We start from the raw sequence: 19,813 nt of genomic DNA, 5'->3' as shown, positions 1-19,813 counted from the left end.
TCTTCCTTCTTGTCAGCAGTGAAAGCCAGTCTGAATGCTCAGACCCTGATTATCTTTCTATGTGAGAAGTAAAAGGGCAAGTAATAAGTGACCTTTGCAGTAAGACTCTGAAAAAAAAAGTATAGTAAAGCAGTTGGAAATTTAACCATAGTGAATTTGGTCCTGAGTAGAGAACAATCTTGAAATTCAATTAAAGAATTACGTGGCTGTTAACCTGTTTGAGACCAATGACAACTTGTATGAGAGAAGTCATCACACCTATTCCCTTTGGTACATACTAAACTACTTACCTTAAATTCATAATGCTAAGGGTTTTTGTAAAGTGCTGCTGCTTTGATGTAGTTTCTTTGAACAGCATCACCCAACCGAAGGGGACATTTTCCTCTTTATCTGCTAGGTGCTACCTAGATCTTTTTATATATACCAGGATCTGATTTAACACAAACTTTTTTTAATGTTCCTATTTTTACCTTCACAGACTAGTTAACTTTAAAGGTTGACGTGCAAAACAAGTTTCACAAGTAACACATGAAGTTACAGCTACAGTAGTCAAATGTAGAAATCATTTAGTTTGGCATGCTGGTCTTAGGATACTTGTACTATTTATTATCTGTAGGCAAACTTAAAAACCTAGTCAATCTAGGCCTAGACTAAATAGTAAGGGCTCTAGAGTTGGGTACGGTAGCATGTGCTTATGACTCTAGTACTTGGAAAGCTGAGGTGGAAAGAGTCCTTGAGCCTAGAATCATTGATCAGCTTGGGCAACCATTGCAGACCTGTGTCTCAAAAGGATTGGAAATTAATGTTGGGGAGATACTTTGCCACTTATGAAAGTTTGTCCCTTTGTTCAACATAGTAGTCTATTTATTAGCTTTTTAAATCTAATGGTCTAACCTCAGGTAACCCATTTCCAAGGAATTGTGCTTGCCAGTGGGCATTACCATGTTACTGGCATTATTTTTATTGCTACTTCATAACTGTAGGTTTGTTACTGTTATGAATCATAATGAAAATATTTCTGGTTTTCGATGGTCTTGGACAACCCTCATGAAAGAGCCATTTGACCCTCAAAGGGGTCACAACCCACAGGTTGAGAACCTCTGCTCTAAAAGCATCAAGAAACAAGTTTAGGGCCAAGTATGGTAGTGTTCACCTTTAATCCCAGCAGAGATTAAACTCAGGCAGATCTCTGAGTTGAAAGCCTGGCTGGTCTATATATCAAGTTACAGGCCATCCAAGACTGCATAGTAAGACTGTCACATGGAGGTATATTATCAAAGCTTCAGTGACAGCTATAATCTCAGCTGTTTCAGAGACACAGGAATACTACAAATTAGAGACCAGTTTGGGCAACTGCTCTAATGATTTAGGAATATAGTTGAGTTAGCCTAGTGTGTTCCTAGCATGTCAAGACCCTGGGATCAATCCCCATTAACCACAGAAGAAAAAATGTATTATCAAATATAGCAAGTGCCCTTTTCCTGGCAATTGTTTACTGAAAATTTTTATATTTAAAAAAAAAAAATTAAGCCAGGCATGGTAGCGTACCCCTAGACCAGCCTGGTCTTCTATAGAACAAGGTCTAGAACAGAAGACTACACAGAGAAACTCTGTCTCAAAACCAAACATTAAATATAGCTGGGCTCCATGATGATTGTGATCCCATCTGGGCTCTTTGGATACGTCCTACAATTGTGTAAAATGGTGACCCTAGCCAGGGGAAAGGTCAGTCCTTCATTAGCACCATGATGGAAAGAACGAACTAAGATATGTGAGGCCTGGAATACTTACCCAGCCATGGGAGACTGAACAGAATGGACAACGAAGAGAACAACTTACCATATCTTGATTTTTTTCCCCACCAAAGCCTTTACATGAAAAATACTAACCGTTCTGTTTTCCCTCATCTGCCTTTGATTACAGTCATACAGTCATTAATCCATACAACAAAATGAGCAATATTGAAGCTTCCTACATTAGTCAGTTGAAACTGACTAAAAAGAAACATTGAAACTGCCTTTATATCAGTTTTATAGTCAAACACCAATTCTCATGAGTATGTTCAAGTTTTAGGGTTTTGGGTTTGTTTTTTGGAGATGTTCAAGTTCTTAATGAGCTGCGGAGATGTGCCAATCTCTGCACCACTGAGCAGAAGTTACCATTCAGCTGCATACACCAGCCTTTTTTTTTTTTTTTTTTTTTTTTTTTTTTTGGTCTTTGTTTTTGTTCTGCATCAAGAACAATTAACGTGAGTAGGGATGAAAGAAGTTGTAGTACCTTGCCAGCTTTACTGCTGTGTCTGGAGCTGACATTACCTGTTTCAGAACCCTTGAGAATCCTTGTCTCACCCGTAGGCCTGGGAAGTAGGGCTGTGTCAGTTTGGAAGCAGAAAGCTATCAAACCAAATGCAGCTTAATTCAAATAAGCACCTGTCAATATCCTAAAAGCAATTCTGGGTTCATTCAACCTGGAAAGATGCCAAAGGAAAGAACTGGTGCTTGAAAAGGCAGTCTCTTACAAAGTAAGGATAAAGGGAAAACATGCTCTTGGGATTCCTGGCTATTCAGGGTCAGGGATTCCAGACATTAAGAGGAAATCTATTTTAAGAGAAGTTTTTACTTAGGCACTTTAGAAATATCCATTCCCCTTAAATGTAAGTTATGTATTTTATCAAAGTCCAAGCCATTGTCCTTGGCAAGAATGCTAGCCATAACTTGTGCCAGATCACTGTATAAACTTAATAAAAATGTTTATAAAAACACTGTATGATACAGACTTTTCACTAGAGGTTAACCTTCCAAATGGGGAAGTTCACTTATTTCAGTTAATGTTCATTTTCAGATCAGTCTTATGCCTTGATTTAACTTTTGCCATTTGTATCTTTGTTGTTTAGAGGGCTCCTGCTCCACATCTTTCTAAATGTCCATTTTGTATAGAAAAGCTGTATTTATGCTTTTTTTTTTTTAATGTCTGTGACAAATTTCTTCAGGCGAGTCTGTGACCTGTGTGACTTGTGTTATTTGCTGTCTTTCTCTGCAAAGCCAACAGTCAGCAGTTTGCCAGCGTCCCCACTTCAAAGTGAGACATGTCATCCTAGTGACAGGTCACTTGAGGTTTTCCCATAATTTTCTGTAATACATAGGACCTTAGAGGGAGTAAACCTGTGGGGACATAAAACTGCACAAGAACTATAAAACACATGTCAGTTTTTTATTAATTCCAGAAATGTGAGTTGTTGAAATCGCTTAAGAGAGTATCTTGAGACTAGAGTATTCAATATAGCAAAGCCCAGGTTAGTGTTCCAACAAAGGGATACATACTACTATAGTCCCCAAAGCCAGATTTCTCTGTGTGTATGTGTGTGTGTGTGTGTGTGTGCGCGGCTTTTCGAGACAGGGTTTCTCTGTGTAGCCCTGGCTGTCCTGGAACTCACTCTGCAGGCCAGGCTGGCCTTGAACTCACAGAGATCCACCTGCCTCTGCCTGGCAAGTGTTGGGATTAAAGGCTTGTGCCACCACTGCCTAGATTTCTGTCTTGAAGAGCAAAAGTCAAGATGCTGTCACCTAACAGCGATTCCAGTTTTTTCAGGTTGGTAATCAGAAGACGGAAGGAAGTCTTGCCACCATTGTCATTTGAGGAACCATCTTGAGCAGTCTCACTCCAAAGCAGTACAAAATGGATAATGTTAAAGTCTTTTCCAAGAATTGAACTAGGGCCTCAGGCAGGTCCTCTACCACTGAGCCATATCCTAAGCCCAATGTCTGTCTGGTACTCCAGTTCTCCATGAAGTCCCATCTGTATCAGCTGATATGAATGAGGACTCTGGTCCTGTTTGTTCCCTTAGGTCATGTTAGCTTCTTGATAGCTTCAATCCACTCCGCTCGCTCAGCCTTGCTGCTGGCCTGGATATAATAGTGTGTGTCATCCTTCGTAATCACTTTGAAGAGGTTTCCTTGGACATTCCCTTTAACTCCTACAAAGGGGAAAAAAGTATTGAATATCCGTGTCAACTTCCAGCTTGAAGCTGAGCATCGAGTATTTCTACTCCCTACAACCATATGGCCTACCAGTGGTTATTCCAAACATTTGCAGCTTGCTTGCTTGCCTGCCTCTGTGTTACCCATAGACCTACAGTTTCATTTACATCAAAGAATCCCATTTATGTTTTTTTAAAAAAAATTGCTTCGAATTGACTTTGAGCCTCAATTGCTACATCCACAAGATAGAAATGATATGACCTTCCTACTGGGGACTGTAAAATCAGTGTAAATAGAAAATAAAAGCATGTTATTAACATGAAAACACTGTGGCTCTTAGCTATAACTTAGGTGGAAGCTTATGGGCCATCAGCACAGAAACAGAATATAAAAAATAAGGCTTATTCAGTTGTATTCTTAAAACACAAGAACATTCATTCCATATCGTGCTTTCCTTTGTTTTTAAAATGGACTTCAAAAATCATACCATGATCTCATTGAGGAAAGGCCCACTTGATTCTCAGAGCTCAGGCTCCCCCCACCTTGCCCCTCAGAGGTATTAATGACATGCAGATGAAGGTCCCAGAGATCTTTAGGCCAGAGCTGAAGCTGTACCTTACCAGTAGGAACACCATTATCCTCCAGAGCAGACACAAGGGACCCACGAAGAGAAAACCCACCTACTGGCCTGTTCTCTTCCTGTGGAGGAAGAGATTGATTCCATGAACATACAAAAAAAGAAGACATATCCTCTTCTGTAACTGACCCGCCAGACCATGTCTAAAACCACTCCAAATTGTCTGAATAGATGTGGCTGAACTTGGGCAAGTAACTTGTACCAGTGAGGCAGTTTGGGCCTGGTTCATGGCCAGCAGCAGCACTGTCACCAAATTACCAGGTCTGGCAGAGTTGAACAACAGTCTCATCTGACACTCTACCAGAAGTCTGCACTGGCTCCCTTAACCTTTGTCAACAATATACGGTTATGATGGGTTTTCCCCGCACATTGGACATTGTTATGTAAGTCTCTAATCATGTGCTTAGCATGAAACAGGATGGCTTTATGATATCTGGATGGTTAAAGAGCAACCTCACACACCGGGAGCCTCAGCCCTTGGTTCCTTCTGTTAATCACTACTAAATGTGGCTCCAGCAAAGGAAAACTAAAGCAGTTGAGTAACAATGCAGAAGTGTTGACTTAGATACCAGTAAGAAGAGGCCCAGCACTGCAGGAATCTACAGCAGGCAGTCTCAAGCAGGGACTGAATTGGCCTTGAGAAGCAGGTCTTGGGTACTGGGATAGATTTAGCCCAGCAACAGAAGGGTTAAAAGCAAAGTGTGGGAGCAAATGAATAGCAAAAGGCCCTGGACTCATCAAGGGCACAAAGTAGTTGAGGTTAGATAAATAAAGAGTTAAATGCAAAATGTGCTCATACATTTGTTGATATTTCCCAAGTTTTAGAAAGGATTTGTGTGGCTGGGGCTGCAGCTCAGTTTGTTAGCATGCTTGTTTAGCCTACACAGAGTTTTGGGTTCAATCTGGGATGACGGCACATGCCTGTAATCCCAGCCTTCAAGTTCATCCTTGGCTATATAGTGAGTTCGAGGCCAGCCAGGGCTATGTGATACGCTGTCTTTAAAAATAAAATAAAGAAGGATTTGGCCATGGTAGCAACACCACTAGGACCCACAGAGAGGTCAATGGGTGCCTTTTGGAGGCCCAAGGGTCTGGTCCCCCAATCAGCTCTCCTTTCAGCCCTCTGCCTAGGCCTTAAACCTCTTTGTGCTTTGCAGGGAATGAGGGGGTTCCTCCATGAGGCTGAGGGGTCCCGACTGAAATTCATATCAAAGACAAGGCTGAACACCCCACCTAGAGAGCCATTTTTCTCTTGATTAGAATTATATTGACTCGGTATGAGGTGGTATTTATCAGAAACGTGGAGCAGCAACTCTTGGCTCAAAAAGTAATGTGTAAACTAAATACAATAAAAAGAAATTTTTTTATGTGAAAACAGGAAGTTGGGGGAGACAGAATTTGTAGGCTAGTTGGATGAAAAGGGGTAAAGAGGCTGGGAGCACCGTGTTGGAGTCTCCCTCACTCCCCTTGCCCACAGAGCAGGCTTTGGGGAAAGTAAAAGGTGCTTTTTCTCAGCATAATGAAGGTCCTCCCTCTCAGAGGAAGTGGGCCCAGAAGACCCTCCCCTGGGCAGACAACTACACGACAGAGCAGTGCGGCCTGCAAGGAACCATGGGGGATGTGAGAGAGGGCACCCAGCAGCTGCCCACTCGGCTTCAGACTCTGGAAGCAGCACAGCCCCAAGGGTCATGGGTCACTCACTTTGGAAGGGTCATGGGTCACTCACTTTGGAAGGGTCATGGGTCACTCACTTTGGAAGGGTCATGGGTCACTCACTTTGGAAGGGTCATGGGTCACTCACTTTGGAAGGGTCATGGTTCACTCACATTGGAAGGGTCATGGGTCACTCACTTTGGAAGGGTCATGCATGGGTCACTCACTTTGGAAGGGTCATAGTAATGCAGGAAAGCTGGGTCCTTCCTCAGAACAAATCGGCGCACCTTCCAGTTTTTCCTCTTATGCCCCTGTAGGAAGGAAAGGATTCATGTTGGTCACAGCTCTACATTTCCTGCCCTTTTCCATGTATCCATTTCACAAAACCCCAACAAGCTAGGCCGCTCCAATGGGACTACATTCTAAGGACAGTTTGCAAGAAAACTCAAGGATTACAGTGACACGATCCCTGCTTAGTGGCGCCTCAGCAAAAACAGCACATTAGTTGACAGAGAGCTACGAGTCAGCACCGACAGAAAGGGGACACCTCACCCCAACACTCAGGAACGAACGGACTAAGGGGCGGAGGCTGCGGCTCAGTGGTAGGGTTGTTAACCAAGCAACCACAAGACCCTGAGTTCAATGCTCAGCAACAAAGAGGTGAGTGGGCTGGAGAGGTGGCTCATTGGTTAAGAGCATTTGCTGCTCTTGAAGAGGACACAGGTTCAGTTCCCAGCACCCACATGGTGGCTCACAACCATCTGTAACACCAGTTCCAGAAGATTCCCTCTTCTGGTCTCTATAGGTATTGCATACACATACACGCAGACAAAACACCCATTTGCACAAAAATATTTCTAATAATATTGTATAATTTTTAATTAATTTTAAAGGAGGACAGGACAAATGTCAACTGGATCATCAGTTCACAGGTCACATTGCACCCGAGGTCACCAACATTTTAAGGATCAATTTGGTCCAAAAACAACCCTATAGCTACATGTATATTTGTGCATTTTATGTGTACACACAGAGGAAACCAATGTAACATTCTAAATCAGAAACAGGATCAGTTACAGTCTATGATACAGTATATGGTAAAATCTAAATAGTCAGGTATTAATCTGTGTGTGCAGCAGAGTGTGAAAGAAACTTATCTGAACGTACACCCGAGATCATAAACCTTCCTTAGCATCTAGGGTCTCCCTCATCCCCTCTTCCATTCCTGTGGGGACCTCAGTTCTTCCCTCAGTCAGTGTCCCTGTCAGGCCCAGCAGCAGCAGACCCTTGAGGTAGACCATTGCCTCTAAGGTAAATAAGAGCAGATGGATCCTAATGTTCACCAGGCAGGCGACGAATATGAAACCGGGCAATAATATAGAAGTTTCTTTTTAATGTGACAGTTACTTGTGTGCGTATGTTTTCAAAACAGTTCTGGGGTCTGGTACGTGTATGTGAGAACGAGCATGGGTGGGGCTTTGATTTGCCTCTTGTGGCTGGGGAGGGGAGGTCCTGTTTCTGTGGATCCTGCTAATAATGTACTCCAGCATCCTCTGGGCTCATTCCTGCCTCCTTCAAGTGTGACAACTATACATTGCCCCCTGCTCGAGGCAGCCATACCTGCTTGGATAGGTAACCTTGTTTGACCACCGTGCCACTTAACTCCATGGTGCTGAGACTGACCTCTTCCTTGGGGCTTACCTTCCTCTTGTAGCTTTCAGCCTAGTGGAAAGAGAAAGACAAGGGCTTCTTACAAAGGAACCCCAGGCCCAGGCCATGGTGGCTGCAAAGCAAAGAGAATTCCTCAACACCAAAGTCGCTTGTCTCCTCGGGATGAAACTGTCCCCCATACTCTGGGCCTTCCCTAGGGCTCCAGACTCCCAACTCCCACCCTAGCCACTCCCTTCCCTCTCCCCTAGTGGCAAGAAGAGCCCAACCTCTAACTTACAAAAGTGTACAGGGCTGTGGAGTCATCCAGAAACTGCTCGGCCAGATCCCCAGAGCGAATAGCTCCCATGCTCCGGACCCCTACCGGCCTGAGGAAGTTCTCTTCCATGAGCATGGAGGCCAGGGTCACTCCCTCCAGACGGCTGGCTGCGAAGCTGCTGGAGATGAGCCAGTCCACCAAGGAGGAGCCTGTGTTAGCACAAGGGCAAGCACCTGTCAGACCATGGGGTAGCTAGCCTACTCAGGGGGCTTGGTCAGTACCTCATTGACCTTGACCTCCTGAGAAGCCTCAGGTTCGACCTAAGAGCAGCCTGATGCTCACATCCAATGCGCAGAGCTGTAGCCATACCCACAGGTGGCCCTCACAGGCTATCCCACTTCCTAGGAGACAGCTCTGTCCCCGTGAGAAGCTGGTTAAGCAATTGGATGAGCTCCAGTCACCATGTGCCTGGTCTCCAACCTGGCCAGGGGACAGACAGGCTCACCCAGGAAGGTCTTCTTGTAGGTACTCCCCTGCTCCATGTTGGGACACGGCCGGATTCCACTACTGCTGTCATGCATCTTGTCCACGATTCGACTGCACAGAAGGAAGGCAAAGAAGGGCCCCTGCTCACACTGTCTGCTCCAGGGAGGCCCCAAGAATCGTGAGATAAACCACGAAGACAGTTCATGATGTAAAGCGAGGGACAGATGATGAGACACACACCACGGAAATGGGCTTTTGTTATAAATCAAAATCCAATGCCCATGGTTTTCAGACACTCCTCTTCTTGGTCATCTAAATGTTCAACTATTTCCACACTGGGCAACTATTACTGTGGACATAAAGCTAAACAATTGTGACCGCTTAAAACCCAGAGTGTACAGGAACCCTCGCAGCTCACCACGATCTGCTCCACGTCGTCTGAACTCCTCCAGCTCTGTAGCTCCCCTTTCTGAATCCACCCTATCGGCTGCTCCTGCCTGCACTCACCCTGGCTTAACAGCTGTGTTGACGGTGCACACACTGGACTTCAGAGGCTGGTGTGGAGCTGTATGAGTTCAGGAACAGACTCGCATCCCATCTAGGATGGCCGTAACAGTGCGGCTGCCTGGGAGGCTATGGGGCATTTCCATGATGGAAACACCTTTCATACATCTCTGTGGCACAGTATCACCAACACCACTGACTGGCCTTCCCTCTGCCTGATGTGACAATTGCTGACACCAATGAAAGATCTCTATGTATGTCCCTGGGGTGAACGGCCCTTGAGACCTTGTTTATTACCGCTTACCTCCACTGAGCACCAGGCACAATGCATGATATTCAATAGGCACTCAATAAATGTCTCCCTTTTCTTTTTAAAGTTAACACATAATAATTGTACATATCTGCGAGGTACTCAATGATTTCTTAGATGGTTGAATGAGGAATCCCTTCAATCAATAAGGCAGCCATTACCTGCCACTGAACTGCAAATGAGACCTGTCACATACTTCCAAGCACTCCTCCTAAAATGCAATGGTGGTCTTTACTTCGTTCACTGAGGTATTATGACTTGGTAGAGGCCCTAAAAGTTACATAGGAGCGAGGCATTGAACATGGCAAGTTCCAGGCAGTCAACCCACATAAGCAGGATAGAGCAAACCGTTGGCCCTGAAGCACAAAGGTGGACTAGCCAAACCTGTGTTGTACCATAGGGTGCCCCCCCCCAACACCGCGCCACTAAACAGACAGGCAAGGCCGTAGGGAGGCCAGACAGAGTCAGGGGCGGGCAGGTGGAGCACTCACTGCAGGCTGATGTGGGGGGGCAACTTGAAGGAGTTTTTCTGTGTGTGGAGTTGCTGGACCTTCCCCGGCTGTCCTGCGTGGATAGCTCCCGTTATCTCAAAGGCCCAGGAGTCCCTCTCCTCTCGAGAACAGGCCTCCAGGAAGTACTCAGTGGAAGTTCGGGTCTTCAGCTTAATGAGGAGCTGTGAGAAGAGACAACCAGACAAACTAATACTCAGAGGAGAACTGGGCAAGGGAATGCTGGCCGCAGGAATGATAGGGCCAGAGAGGATGCCGGGGGCCATGTATCCAGGGATGCCTGATGCCCAGCCCTGCTCACCCTCAGCAGGTGGGGCTGTACAGATTGATTTGGATATACCCGAGACAAGGAGCTCATGGCCTCCTAAAGCAGCCTTTCCCTTCTGCACAGACAATGCAGAGTGGTTCCCAACACTGTGGCTCTGACTCCTCCTTCCAGATGCACAGCCTCACTTCCTATCACAGCCCCTCTGAAGAGGGAATCTCCCAGGCTCTGCAGTCAGATGGAGCTGCCACACAAACCTCAGCTCTGCCACTTAGCTAGGAATGCCAGGCAACCTCGGGAACCTCGCTGAGCTGCAGCCTCTCCACCTGTAAGAATATGACGCTGCCTTCTACCCCTACAGGAATGCTAGCAAAGCCCCACTCCGTCCCTGTCTCTAGTCCAAACACCACCAAGCCATCCACTCGTTCTTCATGTGACACAGTTTCGACTCCTTCCCCAAAGATTTGCCCTCTGCTGCATGCTCAGCCCTGGGTCAGCATTCTCAGAGACCCCCACCCAGGATGGAACGTTCTGCTCCAGGACTGGGCGGAGAGAGAAGTACCGCACTCCCGACAACCTCTGAGTGCGAGGGCTCTGAGCCGCCGATGACACAGTGGCCAGTCTCGTGGGCCACTTCTCTATCCTCTAGCTGGACACCTGGAGGCTTTCTTACACCAACTGCGGAATGGCACATGTTGGCACTATTAAATGTTATGAGCAGATTAGACCCACTGCCTCCGCAGTGTTCGCCTTCAGTGATGGGGATCCCAGCCAGGGGCCTCTCTAAGACACGTTCATTCTGACCGTGGTCACCAGCATGTTCACAAACAGCTGGTTTTGCTTTCGACTTATAAATATGTCTTTATATTTATACATAAATATAAATTTATAAATATCTTTCATTTAAAGCAATAGAAAACATGAAAGTAAGTCATGGCTGACTTGCTGTCCCAAGGAATATTAGGGAGACACTGCACCAAGTTAGCATCCGCTCACCGGCATCATGGAAGATTGATTTGAACTCATTACTGTCCAGCTGCAGTTCACCGTTTTAATGAAAAGAGTTTCAAGAGAGACTAGAAATGATAAGTGACACCCAAACACACTCAGTAGCGCGTACATACACACACACACACACACACACAGACACACACACATATTTTATGACTTGCTCCTACAGAACCTGTTGGTTGTTCTCAATCCTTTTCAACCCAAAATAACCAAGCAAATACTACAAATGCTCATATAAGTGACAAGACTCCCCATTCTTCCTAACGAGTACTAAGGGGCACCAGACTGAGAATGTAACCTATGAGTTCACGGCTTCATTCACTGATACCCACAGTACCACTGAAGACACCAGGATTTCCTCTTCAGAACCATCTGACATATCTGTCAATCTTTCTTCTTTGTCTGAGATTAATTCAACAAACATAAGCTATCTGTATGTACCTAGATGTTGTATCAGTCTTTTGGAGAGTGAGGTCATTTACATATACCAGTATTATAAGTCTCTGAAATAAAGTCAACTTTCTCTACCCCATATCCAAAGTTTTTCTTTATTTATTTTTGGTTTTCCAAGACGAAGTTTCTCTGTGTAGCCCTGGCCATCCTGGAACTTACTCTATAGACCAGGCTGGCCTCGAACTCACAGAGATCCTCCTGCCTCTGCCTCCCAAGTGCTGGAGTTAAAAGTGTGCACTACCCAACTCCATGCCCAGTTTTGGCCGAATTATTTCCTTTGTTGCCTGTTTGAGATAGCATCTCACTATGTTGTCTAGGCTGTCCTTAAATTCCTGAGCTCTGACACTCTTCCAGCCTCAGCCTCCTGAGTGTTGGAATTACAAGTGTGAGCTACTATGATGCCCAGCATCTGAAAAGATTTTTAGCAGCCCCTTCTCTCACTCAGAACCTTCAGTAGCTCCCCATTACCTCCATCTGGTCCCAGACAACCTCCGGTCACTCCGTCAGTGAGTGTTCCCTTCTGGCCACATTGGCAGGCCTTCACCCCCAGGATCTCTATTCCTGAGGCTGTACTTGACCTAGGCAACCACAGCAGTGCCCTCCTCTGCAGCTCATATTTACAGCAGCATCTGGGACTCCAGATGTTTTCCATCACCATGTGTTGCTGGTGAGTAGAACCCTTGACAAGTGTCTACCACTGAGTAGTACATTCCCAGCCCCTGTATTTAAAAAATAGATGTCTCTCTCTGTCTCTGTCTCCTTCCCCCGGGCCCCCCCAGTGTGTGTGTGTGTGTGTGTGTGTGTGTGTGTGTGTGTGTGTGTGTGTGTGTTTATGTGCACCACATGCTCGTAGGTGCCTATAGAGGCCAGAGGGCACTAGATGCCCTGGAACTGTACTTACAGGTACTAGAGTTACAGCAGTTATGTGCTGTCTGATAGGAAGGCTACGAACCAAATTTCTACAAGAGCAGTAAATGCTGTCAACAGCTAAGCCACCTCTTGGCTCCATTAATTTCTCTCTCTCTCTCTCTCTCTCTCTCTCTCTCTCTCTCTCTCTCTCTCTCTCCCTCCCTCCCTCCCTCCCTCCCTCCCTTCCTCCCTCTCTCCTTATTTATTGATTTTTTTTTTTTATAGAAAGGGTACACCGGCAGCCCTGGCTACCCTGGAACTCATTATATAGACAAGGTTGGTCTTGAACTCACAAGAGCCTGCCTCTCTGTCTCCCAAGTGCTGGGATTAAGCCACCACACCTGGACCCTGACTTTTTTTTTTTTTTTCTGATGTAGGGTCAAAGCCATCCATCACTTCTGGAACATACACCCCTCAAGGATTGTAAGCCATCATACTGAACCCCAAGGCAGCATATTTTCTCACATTTTATGCCCCCTAAATTATGGTCATAGATCTTGAAGGAAACTGCAAAGAGTAAAGAAAAGCTCACCTATACCTCTGCTCTCAGAGACCACCGTTGCTAACATCCAGTGTCTCCTTCCAGTCTCTGCTCCTGTTAATTTTTAGTTTCTGGTTTTGTTTTGAATGAGTGCCTGCCTCCTAGAACTCCGGGTGTTTTTAACAGATCGTCACTTTCTCAACCCGCACCACCACATGTGGAACATTGTCACATAATTATTTTATCCCCATTTTTACAGATGATGAATGAGAGCTGAAAGAGGTTTAACTATTTGCCCTGTTCGTGAGACAGCCAGGATTTGAACCCAAATCATTCAATGATAACGAAGGGGCAAGGTGGCTAGCTCGGGGGGCCAGGCCTCAGGATGCTCACGTACCGGCCGGTTTTCATACTCCAGGCAGGGGCAGGTGATGGTGCAGCCGTCCAGAAGGATCCTTCCCTTGGGTGGGGTCACTCGCCGGCCACCTTCCAGCTTGTAATACAGGAGCGTGTTCTGCCGAAGGATAAACCATCGTGCCTTCCAGTTGTGGACAATGTGCCCCTATGGACAGACAGACAGACAGACAGGAAATCCCGGTGGTGAGGTGATGCAGGGGAGGATACTGCACCACGGAGAGGAAGCCCATGGCTTGGGGGAGCAGCGTGGGCTGAGAGACAATGTTCGGTGAAGGGGGGGGGGGGAGCAGGGATTTTGTCGGGCTCTCCTTCGCTCATCTCTTCTGAGTTGGAAGCAAAAGCCTTTGACCTTGAGCTTTTATTTGCTATTGGCCTTTGCTTGTCTATAAATCTCCCCAACCAGTGGTATGATCAAACCCAGGCCCTCTGGCATGAGAGACAAGTGTTTTGCCTCTGAGCTATACATCCCAGAACCAGTTCAAAAAGCTTGAGAGAAACTGCAAAATATAAAGAAAGATCATTCACCTGTACTTCTTTTAGTACAAGACAGCCATTGTTAACACTTGCTAATTCCATACAGTCTTTCCACCTTTACTATGTCTGTGTGCATATATACATGTCTGTATGTATGCATTTAGACAGGGTATGTAAGTATATATGTATGTATGTAGACAGGGTATGTATGTGTGCATTTAGACAAGGTATGTATGTATGTATGCATTTAGACAGGGTATTATGTATGTATGTATGTAGACAGGGTATGTATGTATGTATTTAGACAGGGTATGTATATATGTATATATATATATATATATATATATATATATATATATATATGTATTTAGACAGGGTATGTATGTATGTATGTACTTAGACAAGGTCTAACTGTGTAATCCAGGCTGGCCTGGAACTTGTGATTCTCCTGCCCCAGGCAAGATAGTGCACAGCTTTAATCCCAGCTCTCCTGAAGCAGACAGGCAGATCTCTGTGAGTTTAAAACCAGCCTGGTCTACCTAGAGCATCCCAGGCCAGCCAGGTCCCTGTCTCCAAAAATAAATAAAATTTTAAAAAGAAAATGTAGTGTGTGTGCATATGTATATAGCTAGGGACTGAATCCAAGACATCACGTGTGCAAGGTGAGTACTCTGTGAACTTACTATATCCCCAGCTCCTCATAATATAATTCTAAAAATTATCATAAATGATTCTTTTGTGGGTGTGTGGTGGTGGAAATCAACCCAGCGTCTCGGAGATGCAAGCACTCCACCATTGCATTGTACTCTCTAAAACATTCTGGTTTTGTTTTGGAAGGACAGCAGGGTCTTGCCCAGGCTAGATTTGGACCTGTGATCCTCCAGCCTCAGCATTCTGAGTTCTGGGATTGTGGGCATGTATTATACTACCCAGAAAGGATGTGTTATTTTTATAATGGTAAAAAAAAAATTAAATTCAAATAGGCAAAAAATCTTGATGAGCTATTTAGGTTGGGCAGATGAGGAAGGCAGGCAGGCAGGCGAGAGTGAGCACGAAACCACGGTCGGGCTTGGGATGTAGCCTGGCGGTGGAGCCCTTGCCTAGTCCTCGTGAGGTCTTAGGTGTTCGTCCCAGCACCAAAACCATTGCACTGCTTCCTCTTTGGGAGCACCTCCATGGCCCTACATGACTTGGGCACTGGGTCCGGCTGGGCAGGGATGAGGAAGTGATGGGTTCCTGGTAGGTAAAGGTCTCCTATTCTACGTCACAGTTTGACATTCAGGCCATGAGGAATTTTAAGCAGAAGCATAACAAGTTCGGGGTCTTAGGTTGAAAAGGTCACTCTAGAGTTGGGGATGCGACCCAGCTGGGATAGTGCTTGCCTAACACAAATAAAGTCCTTGGTTCAATCCCCAGCACCACATAAGCTAGGCCTGGTGGCACAAGTCTGTGCTGGGGTGGAGGAAGGAGGATTCAGAAGTTTAAAGCCATCCTCAGCTACATAGTGAGTTCAAAGCCAGCCTGGAATAGAGACTGTCTAAAAATCAATCAATCATTAGTCACTCTGGTCAGGCTTAGTGGGACATTAATCTGTAATTGCACCTGAGACAGGAGGATCATAAATTTGAGGCTACTCAGTGAGACCCTGCCTCAACGAAACAATCATTCTGACCACAGTATGCTGGATCAAGTGAATGAAACCATAAGACTGCGGTGGGAACCTCACCAGGAGGCCTCTGGAATAATCTCAGACCACGAAGAAAACCATCAGGGTTCCCGCTCTATAGATAAGCCTCAGTGCACACAGGCAAAGTGAGTCTAGGTCCAAATAAACCCAGCCCCAACCCCTCCACCTTGGCACTGGTCCCCACGCATGGAGAAGCCTCTCTCTTCAGGCCTCTTGTCTGTAAGCCACTGATTGGGGCCGAGGCCAGCTCCTTTAGCGGACAGGAGGGACCTCATGAGGTGGGGGCCAGCATCTCAGGGTTGTACTAAGGAAGCACAGAATGTAACAGCTGGAGACACTCTTTAAGGAGATACTGTACTCCCTAACTTTAATGATGAGGAAACAGCCAGGCGTGGTAGCTGTTAATCCCAGCACTCCAGAGGCAGAGGCAGGCAGATCTCTGGGAGTTCAAGGCCAGCCTGGTCTGCAGAGCAAGTTCCAGGACAGCCAGGGCTACACAGAGAAACCCTGTCTTGAAAGAAGACTTAATACCATAAGCATTTTTACATCTGTATAACAATGCTTTAAGTAATCATTTATCTCAGGAAATGTATAGGTAGCTTCCAGGAGTGTCTGGTTGATTGACTGTGTTATTTGTTTATTTGAGACAGGGTCTCTCCATGTAGCCTGGGCTAGTCTCCAACTAAGGATCCTCCTCTCTCAGTCTCCCAAGTGCTGAAATATAAGTGTGAGCCACTACACCAGGCTTCTAGAATATTTCAAACATAAAAAATATTTTGTTGGGCTGGGATGTAGTTCAGTTGGTAGAGGGCTTGCCGAGCCAGACTGAATCCTCAGCTCTGAATAAACCGAACATGATGGCACATGCCTATACACCAGGACTTGGGAGGTGGAGGCAGGCAGATCAAAGAGTTCAAGGTCATCCTTAAATACATAGAGAGTTTGAGGCTACAGTAGACTATATAAGACCCTGTCTCAAAATTGATAAGGTTTTTACTGAATTTCCTTGAGATGGAGTCCTGGAGTCCTGCAGTTGGTATCTCTAGGCCAACATGTTGCTCAAGATCCACGGCTGGCAGCAGCACCCATGTTTCAACTCTCCTCACCAGAGAGCTCTATTCCTCCACCCCACCCCCACCCCCACCCCCACTCAGCTGCTCCTCTCCTCTGAGAGCCAGGCCTGGCAAGGGCCCTGTGTTTTGCCTTGAGTTTGGTTCTTTCTTGTTTGGGCAGGATTAGGAGCCAAACCCATCATGCCCCTGCTTGCCTCCAGCTAAGCCTTCCAGGAGGAGATGGCTGGTCTAAGATCTCGCTTCCAGCTCGAGCCTTCCCCATCCCAGAGCTGTGAACCCTCCTAAACCACCCAGGGCCACCATGACGCTGTAACTGCCCCAGTGGGCGCCAGGACTGCTGCAGCCACTTGAGAGGAAAGTGGGTTTACATGGCAGTGGAAGCAGCTGGTGACCATAGTAGGGGTCTTGGGCCAGCTTCCTCACTGGGCAGGAACAAGTGTGACTTCCACTTGCCTCAGGATTGGGCTGGAAAGAGCATCGGTGCCTCAGCCTTGCCCTGTGCCGATTCTCCGGATTCTAAACCAGGCCTCCCAGAAGACCAGGGCACTCCTCCTCCATGTCCTCTTATCGCCACAGCGTAGTGGTAGTGGGGAGTCACGTAGGTAACCCCAGGAATAGGCAGAGGCCCACAAACCCTGTCTGAGGATTTGACCTGGAGGTGACGCCGCTCCTCCACAGGCCCCTGCCACTGTCTAGCAATCACCAGCCAACCCCCCCCATCACACCGGCTCAGTCACCTCACAGGCTGCAGTACAGTGGGAGACAGAAGTTCCCCCCACCCCCAGGTTTGCACTCTGACCTGGATGAACCATCTCACATTTAAAGGACAAAGACAAAAAGTGAGCATGGAATTCTGGACAGACGGACACCAGCCTGACCACTGATCTGGCATCAGCTTCCTGTCTTCCTTGCTTATAGCTTTGAACAAAGCACACCTTGTCTTTCTGTATCACACACTTCGAAACAATACCAAGTATAAACAGACTATGGAAGGGACTTGAGCCTTCAGGGCTATGGGGCTGGTGTGACCAGGTGAGCCAGTGAGGAGAACAGCGTCTACCCTTCCTCACCCTACTTCCTAAGGCTGTAAGCCCAGAACAGCCCAGGGGCTCGGCCTCAGATTTGTATCTGTATGCTAGGCCATTATACTAATATAAATGTTCAGTGTTGACATCAATGTTAAATTGTTTTTAGATGTTAGGGATCAAACCCAAGGTTTCCTGCAGGCTAGGCAGTGTCATACCACTGAACCCTAAAAGTTTCCCCTCCAGTTTCTTTTATTCACTTTCGGCCTTGATCCTAGGCAGCCTGGGAGTCCCAGAGTCCCTGGGTTGGACTCTTCAACGTGGGTGGCGGGGGAAGGACTAAGGACGGAATTCATGTCCCCTCTAATACTCTAAGCAAGCTCTTCCATCTTGCTCATTCTCCTCATCTCTAAGTGATAGCAAAGGCCGTCTGGTGCCAATCCTGCAGGACTGATGAAGGATATAACAAGACAGACAGCTAAGTGGTAACACACACACACACACACGCACACGCACACGCACACGCACACGCACACACACGAGGAGGGGTGCTGCTTCCCTCCCAGCTTGCAAACTACACGGCATATCCATGGTGCTTTTTGTTTCAATATCGTACTACGTTTTAACTGACACGGGAATGTGCATATTCATAGGGTACATACATTGTGATGTCAATCATAACAGGTACGGTATGCAACGATCGCATCAGAGTAACCGGCACATCCATCATCTCAAACATTTACTATTGTTTTCTTGGTGTGGGAATCATTCAAAAATCCTCTTAGCTATTTCAGAATACACTCTTAATTGCAGCCAACCATGGTTAACCTTCTGCCACAGAGTGTTAGCAGTCATTCCTTCTTTCCAAAAGTACCCTTTAACTATCCTCTCTCCACCCTGCACCCCACACCTTTTACGATATTTTAATAAGGCGTTTGGGGTGTGTGTGTGTGTGTGTGTGTGTGTGTGTGTGTGTGTTGCTATGGACTGGACTGAACCGAGGGTTGAGCATGCTAACCTCGGGTCCTGCCCCTGGCCTCGTCCTGAGTCGTCCCGGTCAGTTGTTTTAAGGGGTCCACGCGAGAGCCAGCCCCGAACCACACTAACCAAGCGGGATCCGACTTTGCGGACCAGGCCGGCTGGCCAGCGGGAGCCAGGCTCGTCCGCGCGCGTCCAGCCACCGCCCGCCCCGCAGTCCCCACGGCCACGCGGGCGCGAGGCAGGAGCGCACTCACCCTCTTCACGAGGAAGCCCTCCTTGAGCACGCCGTCCTCCATGTCGCCGGTCCAGGTGAGCTGTCCCCGCGATCCGCCGGCTGCGCTGCCCGCGCCCAGGAAGCCGCTCCCGCCCGGGGACGCCCCCTGGCGCGGAGCCAGTGCCAGAGCCTCGGGCCCCGCGGGCAGGAAGTCTGTCCCGGTCGGGACTTCTACACCGACCTTCCCACGCGAGGTGCCCAGCCTGCCAGCCCTGCCAGCCCCACCCCGCGCGACCCGCGGTGATCGCCCAAGGAAATGACCCTGGACCGGTGTCTAGACCTGGGAGCCATCCCTGAGCGCGGAGGAAACAGAGGCAGGGGAGTGTGTAGATAGGGTGGAATTGGGCTAAGAGGGCAGGAGAATAACAAGTTTAAGGCAGCTGGTACAGTCTACGGGGTCCTGTTCCCAAAACACACTCCACATCACACCATCCTCATCTGGAAGAAAGAAAAAAAAAATCGGAGAACCAAAAATTTTAGTAGTCCGGGATGAGTTTCAAGAGCGTACAAAATAACTCAGTCATCCGTATAAGTCATATTTTAATGCAATATTTTCAAGTAAAAATTAATGCCTATGATGAAAAACAAAATATCCTGAGAGCATTAACAGGGTCCTACTACTCCCTGTTGGCACCCGAAACAAAAGTAAATTACAAATAGTGATGATCGGCTTAGAATGCCTGATGTTCCTTCTTTTACTCTGAAGAGGGAAGGGCGCGCTAGGCAGGAGAAAGGCCCTGGGGTGTCTAGGAGGAAAGAG

General features: G+C 46.9%; 1 protein-coding gene across 1 annotated transcript; it reads right to left on the bottom strand.

Annotated features, from left to right (window-relative positions):
* Positions 1-110: 110 nt before the first annotated feature.
* On the bottom strand, positions 111-19,439 carry Plek2 (pleckstrin 2). Its single transcript, XM_052739496.1, has 9 exons — positions 19,034-19,439; positions 13,520-13,684; positions 9,986-10,167; positions 8,700-8,791; positions 8,216-8,403; positions 7,888-7,989; positions 6,495-6,578; positions 4,598-4,676; positions 111-3,973 (listed from the first exon to the last, which is right to left on the bottom strand). The coding sequence occupies exons 1-9, from the start codon at positions 19,073-19,075 to the stop codon at positions 3,846-3,848; spliced, it is 1,062 nt and encodes a 353-aa protein (XP_052595456.1). The 5' UTR covers positions 19,076-19,439; the 3' UTR covers positions 111-3,845.
* Between the last annotated feature and the right edge of the window lie 374 nt (positions 19,440-19,813).

The sequence above is a fragment of the Peromyscus californicus genome, unplaced genomic scaffold (genome assembly GCF_007827085.1).
Source record: "Peromyscus californicus insignis strain IS unplaced genomic scaffold, ASM782708v3 Scaffold_15__1_contigs__length_86483966, whole genome shotgun sequence".
Lineage (NCBI taxonomy): Eukaryota > Metazoa > Chordata > Mammalia > Rodentia > Cricetidae > Peromyscus > Peromyscus californicus.
This window is presented reverse-complemented; position numbering and strand designations above follow the sequence as displayed.